The 7,472-nt window shown below is 37.9% G+C and overlaps 1 protein-coding gene across 1 annotated transcript; it reads left to right on the forward strand.

The window, feature by feature from the left end:
• Positions 1 to 5,467: 5,467 nt before the first annotated feature.
• On the forward strand, positions 5,468 to 7,086 carry LOC101580952 (T-complex protein 1 subunit beta-like). Its single transcript, XM_012513620.2, is given in 2 exon segments — positions 5,468 to 6,242; positions 6,245 to 7,086. Coding segments are annotated over 2 exon segments (1,605 nt in total). The 5' UTR covers positions 5,468 to 5,479.
• The last annotated feature ends 386 nt before the right edge of the window (positions 7,087 to 7,472 follow it).

Here is a 7,472-nt window from a genome sequence, read left to right on the forward strand (position 1 = left end):
CTACAGACTGCTGTGATAAAAATAACATAATACTGGCAAGAAAGAAACAAATGAACAAAAAAACCCCAGACCTGAGGATCAATGGGACTGGTTAAAAGTTGCAGATACAAGCGCACACACTCAGCCACCTTACATTTGATAAAAGCACCAAATACATTCACTGGAAGAAAGATAGCCTCTTTAATAAATGGTGTTAGAAAAACTGGTTCTCCCCATGATGAAGGCTAAAATTAGACCCATGTCTCTATCTTTGTGCTAAACTACAATTATAGTAGAACAAAGATCTAAACATTAAAATAGAAACATTAAATGTACTGTAAGAGAGACTAGGTAGAAATCTAGAAGACACAGGCATAGGCAAAGACTGTGAGAAGAAAACTCTCCTTACGTGGGAAATGCTACAAAGTATGAACAACTGAGAACTCACCTTGTTAAAAAGCTTTTGCACAGCAAAAGAAATCACCAACACAGTGCAAAGACAAACCACAGACTGGGAAAAAATTATAGCCCATTGTTCCTCAGACAAAGGACTAATATGTAGAACATAAACAACTGAAAAAAAAATCAGACCTCTCAAATTTAAAGGCCTAATACAAAAATAGGCATCTGATATAGACATACACTTCTCAGATGAAGTAGAAATATAAAAATTAATTTATATATGAAAAAAATTGAACATCACTTGTCATTCAAGAGATGTGAATTAAAACAACATTGAGATTCCATCTTACTCCAAAAAGTATGGCTATTAAGAAATCAACTACTAACAAATGTCAGAATGGCTGTGGTTGGAGTATCGACTGTTGGCAACCACTGTGAAATTACTGTGAATATTCTCAAAAAACTAGAACTAGAGGTCCCATTTGATCCAGCTACTCTCCTTCCTGATATCTTCCCAAAAGAAATGAGTCATACTTCAGCAATATATCTGCACCTGTGTTTATAGCAGCACAGTTTGTAATAACTAAATCTTAGAAATAAACTAAATCCCCATCAACTGATGAATGGATAAAAGATTTTTTTAATACAACGGAGTACTACTCAGCCATAGAGAAGGATAAACTTGAAATATTTATTGCTAAATAGATAGACCTTGAAACTATATTCTTTGGTGAAATGAATCATACAAATATATAAATGCCACATTGTCTTTCTGGTGTAAGAAGCCAAAAAGTGTAAATAAGAACCAAAATGTAAAGGGCAGGGGAGATGGCTCAGTGGAATAAGCGCTTTCCTGGCAAGCACAAGAGCCTGAGTTCAATCCCCAGTTCTGACAAAAAAAAAAAAAAAAAAAGAACCAAAATGTAAAATAGATATTATGAAATAGGAAGAAATTGTTCAAAATAAAAAGGGATCTAGGGAGAGATGAGGGGGAAAGAAAGAAGGGAAAAGAAATAAATGATGAAAGAAGGATAAAATGAAAAAAAAGCTTTGTAAAATAAGAAGAAGAGGGGTGGAAAGAAGGAGAAGGGAGTGGGGAAAAAAAGAGGAATCAAGATATGTTGTGTACAGGTACAAACTCTAGATGATGAATGTGATCATCATGTATTTCTAAATTGCACCAATAAACTTAATAACAAAAAATAAAAACAAACTATTCATTTTCCATAGGAATTTGAGCGCTTTCTACAATGCCAGGTGATATCTATGTGTTGAGGGTTAATGATTCAATCACATCCCTCCCCTTTCTCATTATAAGTGCAATACACACATATAACACCAATCATAATTACACCTCCTGATTGTAGTAATGATGCATCAGGCATTTTCCTAAGCCATTTCCATGTCCTAATTTAATTCTTACAACTTCCTGCAATGAGACTATTACTACCCCATTTTACATATACAGAAATTGATGCGGTCAGGATAAATGGCTTGCTCTGGGTCCCACTGTTAATCCACAGTGTAGCTAGATTCACAACTGCCTGCATGTTGTCCCCATGCTCTGAAAATAATTCAATGGCTCTTCTTCATTAAGAAAATTTGCAAACCTGGCCATGTATCCCTGAGGCGCCCCATCTCTTCCCATCAGTCAGTTTGTAGTCTCTTCAAGGGTCAATGCCCAGTTACTATTCAATGATTTAGTTTCAGCTTTGAGAATGAGCCATTCTGTTGTGCAAGGCCTGAAGAGGGCTTTCAATGGCTCTTCCAGGACCAGCGTGGCTCTGCAGTACTGGTTGTTGCTTTGGCTTTTCCCTCCATTCTGCTCATCTTCTTGCCCTTGTGTCTAAGTGCTGGATGGCTGCAGCCTTGCCTTGCCTGTTCCTGGCCAGTGGAAATTTCCAGCTCTTCATACAAATCTCTAAATAAAAACAAACTATTCATTTTCCATAGGAATTTATTGAGTGCTTTCTACAATGCCAGGTGATATCTATGTGGTGAAGGTTAACGAAAGAAGATAGTGGCTTGTACTTGTGAGTTATAGATTTTGCTTTAAGACAAAAAGAAATACATGGGGCTGGAAACACCTGATTTTCATGATCTAAGATTATCACTGAAGCCTCTGTTACACAAAGATATTAATTAGAGAAAAGCATACAAATTTATTAATTGATAATGACTCAACATGGGAATACTCAAAAGGAAATGAAAAGATAAATGGTGAACTTGTATGTTTTTAATACTTGGATTGAAGAAGAAGCACATAGGCATAAAAAATAGACTGGGTTACAAAAGTAAGGATCTGCGGCTGATAAATCAGGGCAAGGGGCACTGAAGAAGGTCTATATGTTTAGATTCTTCTCTGCATTCTCGTGTCCAGAAGTAACGGTGGCCGCCCTGTGGGTCGGGAAGGATGCATCTCAGATGCGATTCTTTTGTTGCAAGGGTGATAGGTGGAGGGAGTTGAGAGTGGCCTTTTTATTCTACATTTTCCTAAAAGACCAAGATACCATAGTTTGGAATGTTTCTTGAACTCTACAAAAAGGAGGGAATGAAAGAGGGAGAGGGAGAGGGTAAAGGAGAGGGAGAGGAAGATGGAGAGAAAAATAATGCTAAGAAAACTGCAAAAGAATCATAAATGTGCAGAGTACTCTGATGGTCATTATTTAGTGTAGACATGGTGTGCATTTGCTTTCTGCCTAATTCAGATCAAGTGAAAAGTTTATTTCTTCTTGCTAAACTCAAGATTCTAGCTTTTTCTTCTGATCAACCTAATACTGAGATGATCATGATCTGATGAGCGTGCTCAAAACCAAGCTTGGTCAAAACTTAACATAGTCAAAAATAAAACCATCTCCTTCAACTGGTTTGGCTGAATCCTTTAGGATTTTCATTTTTCATTAGAAGCATCTAAACTACTTTGTTTTATTGCTGATTACTTTTTTATTGAGAAATAAATATGAATGAGACAGTTTCACAGCTAATTAATAGGACAGTTTGTACTCTTCTTCTTCTTCTTCTTCTTCTTCTTCTTCTTCTTCTTCTTCTTCTTCTTCTTCTTCTTCTTCTTCTTCTTCTTCTTCTTTTTTTTTGCAGAACCTGCGATTGAACTCAGGACCTTGCACTTGCCAGGGAATCGCTTATTCCACTGAGCCATCTCCCCGGCCCCAATAGGACAGTTTTTATAATCAATACACTGTACATTGTTATCTTCTTAGTGGTTATTCATAGTACAAGAAGCAGACAGTATATTCTGTCCAAGCACTGTTAGTACACCTCTTTCTTCTCTTTGAAGTAAGCAAAAGTAGCTATAAATTTATCTTATTTTGTATATATAAATACAAAATGATCATTCCTTTGTATCTTTTCTTAAAATTGTTTGTCAGAGGTGAATATTCTATTGGCATCTAAATACTGTAGGTGTTTGAATTTAACTAAACAATCTAACACTGTCTAGCAGTCTATAATATTAGTGGGTTATCCTCAGAAGTTATTGACTTGAGCCTTTTACAACTCATCATATTAATATGGCTTTACTTTATATACATCAGTTTTATACTTTTCTCTGGATGGTTAAGGCCAAGATATAGCAAGACCTATGTAACAAGAAATGTAACTTTTGTATCTGATAAGGTCAGCCAAGTACTCTCAGGATTTATCCTGTAGCCTTGTGCCACCCTTTGTACATCCTTTTGTCAGTGTCTGACATGAGGATGAGTCACTGCCATTGCTTGACCAATTTGCTCTCTGTGAAAGCCTGAGCAAATGCTTTTTGTCTCCATGTGACTCTCCCCAGGCACACTATACATCATCGAACACATTCCTCTGTGGCTCCATAATCTTCTTCTTCTTCTTTTTTTTTTTTTTTTTTGGCAGAAGTGGGGATTGAAGTCAGACCCTTGCACTTGCCAAGGAAGCGCTTATTCCACTGAGCCATCTCCCCGGCCCCTCCATAATCTTCTTGATCAGAAAATTTGGAGCACAACTGAGTTACATGTTGTTATAGTACAAGTTCTCCTATGTCCCAAGTCTTCACCGACCTTGAAAGACTAGGGCCAAAATGTTGGCTGACTTTGCTGCCCTTCCTTTTCTGCAATTTTGAACTACTAACTTAGGTTGTTAACCCTCCAGAAGAGAAGCTAATTATTAACCTGTAATATATGTGGTTCGTTTTACCCTATCTGTCCAAATATCAAACATTTTGGCATATCACGGGACAGGTATTTTCCATCAAATATTGATATGTTGAGCTTTAAGTACTTACAGAATATGAAGGAAAGATAATTTTATAAAAGTAGAAATAAGCATTTACATATTTTTACAAAGAAATTTAGAAACCTAACCATATACGTAATTGTAAGTCCTTATACTAGGGAAACAGTATGATATTTACAGATGTGGGTCTGGTTTATTTCACTAATAACTATATCTTCAAGTGGCACCCACTTAAATATGAAGGCTTCAAGTTTATCATTCTTTGTAGCTGAGTACTACTCCATGATTACTTTTTTAAATCCTCTACTTCTACTTAGAGACATGTTGGTCATGTTTGTCACTTCCATTGTACAATCTCTTGGCCTACTATTGTATTTGCTAATGCTATGGGGAACTCAATCTTAGGAAGATTATATCATTATTTCTATGAAGTAAAAGAAACATAATTGACCTAAGATCATAGAGCTGTCATGCAGTAATACCAGAATCTGAATCAAGTTTCTACCTGAAAACAAAACTGCCACCAGTGTTGCCATAGCATGTTGGTTTCTGAACTTCTAGAAGATTCTCAGGAATCTATTTATCCATTAATGATTTCAAACATCTCCAAAAACTACATGACACTGTCTTTAGGGGTCACAGCTTCATTCATATACTTCATTACAATATGTTCAGCTGTATTAAATGAGTTCCTTATATACCAAACCAAATAGAAAGTTCTTGGAAAGCAGAGATTGTATCTTATAGTTTCATTTTTATTCATGGCCTTGCAGAATAAAATGTACATGGAAATTTCCCTTCAAATACTGATTGAAAATAAATTCATAGGGCTGCCGGGCGTGAGCTGCGATGGGCTGGCTTCTGTGCCGAATTCTTCGGAACCATGGCATCCCTTTCTCTTGCGCCTGTTAACATCTTCAAGGCTGGAGCAGATGAAGAGAGGGCAGAGACAGCTCGTCTGTCTTCGTTTATTGGTGCCATCGCTGTTGGAGACTTGGTAAAGAGCACCTTGGGACCCAAGGGCATGGACAAAATTCTTTTAAGCAGTGGACGAGATGCTTCTCTGATGGTAACCAATGATGGGGCCACTATTCTAAAAAACATTGGGATTGACAATCCAGCTGCTAAAGTTCTAGTTGATATGTCAAGAGTTCAAGATGATGAAGTTGGAGATGGCACTACCTCTGTTACTGTTTTAGCAGCAGAATTACTAAGGGAAGCCGAGTCTTTAATTGCAAAAAAGCTTCACCCACAGACCATCATTGCCGGTTGGAGAGAAGCCACAAAGGCTGCAAGAGAGGCTCTCTTGAGTTCTGCAGTAGATCATGGTTCTGATGAAGCTAAGTTCCGTCAGGACCTGATGAATATTGCAGGAACAACCTTATCGTCAAAGCTTCTTCCTCATCACAAAGACCACTTTACCAAGTTAGCTGTAGAAGCTGTTCTCAGGCTGAAAGGTTCTGGTAATCTGGAGGTGATACATGTCATCAAGAAGCTGGGAGGGGGTCTAGAAGATTCCTACTTAGATAAAGGCTTTCTGTTAGATAAAAAAATTGGAGTGAATCAACCAAAGCGAATTGAAAATGCCAAAATTCTTATTGCAAATGCTGGGATGGATACAGACAAGATAAAGATATTTGGTTCCCGCTAAGAGTGGATTCTACAGCAAAGGTTGCAGAGATAGAACATGCAGAAAAGGAAAAAATGAAGGAGAAAGTTGAACGTATTCTTAAGCATGGAATAAATTGTTTTATTAACAGGCAGTTAATTTATAATTACCCTGAACAGCTCTTTGGTGCTGCTGGTGTCATGGCAATTGAGCATGCAGATTTTGCAGGTGTGGAAAGCCTAGCTCTTGTCACAGGTGGTGAAATTGCCTCTACTTTTGATCATCCGGAACTGGTGAAGCTTGGAAGTTGCAAACTTATTGAAGAAGTTATGATTGGAGAAGACAAACTGATTCACTTTTCTGGGGTTGCCCTGGGTGAGGTGTGTACCATTGTTCTGTGTGGCACCACTCAACAAATTCTAGATGAAGCAGAAAGATCGTTGCATGATGCTCTTTGCGTTCTCGCCCAGACTGTGAAGGATCCGAGAACAGTTTATGGAGGAGGCTGTTCTGAGATGCTGATGGTGCATGCTGTGACACAGCTTGCTAGCAGAACACCAGGAAAAGAAGCTGTTGCAATGGAGTCCTTCGCTAAAGCCCTGAGAATGTTGCCCACCATCATAGCTGACAATGCAGGCTATGACAGTGCAGATCTGGTGGCCCAGCTCCAAGCTGCTCATAGTGAAGGCAGAGTAACTGCTGGACTAGATATGAAGGAAGGTACCATTGGCGACATGGCACTGCTGGGCATAACAGAAAGCTTCCAAGTGAAGCGGCAGGTTCTACTGAGTGCAGCTGAGACAGCAGAGGTGATTCTGTGTATGGATAACATCATCAAAGCAGCACCAAGGAAACATGTCCCTGATCACCACCCTTGTTAGGCGTCATTCGCATGTGCTGTTGATATCTGGACCACTTCATAGCAAAATTGCATTTGAAAGACTTCAACTTCTTAAAAAAGACTGAGGAGTTGACACTTATCTGTGTCCATTATATCCTTATGTTTGGACACTTAGCTGACCTTCTGTTTTAACATGGGTCTAATTTATTTTGTTCGATTTTTCCATACAATTCAGTTGATAATAAAAATTCATTTCCCTTACTGTCAAAAAAAAAAAAAAAAAGAAAGAAAATAAATTCATAGATTTTTCTGGAAGGGTTATTCAGCCATATTTGGGATTGATCTTTCTCTCTTGTCAAGTAAAGCATTACAGAATATTTCCACTTTACCCAACACAAGTGGTGAGCTGAAGGATTAAATGAATTC

Source organism: Octodon degus, unplaced genomic scaffold (genome assembly GCF_000260255.1).
Source record: "Octodon degus isolate 3935 unplaced genomic scaffold, OctDeg1.0 scaffold00013, whole genome shotgun sequence".
NCBI classification, from domain to species: Eukaryota; Metazoa; Chordata; class Mammalia; order Rodentia; family Octodontidae; genus Octodon; species Octodon degus.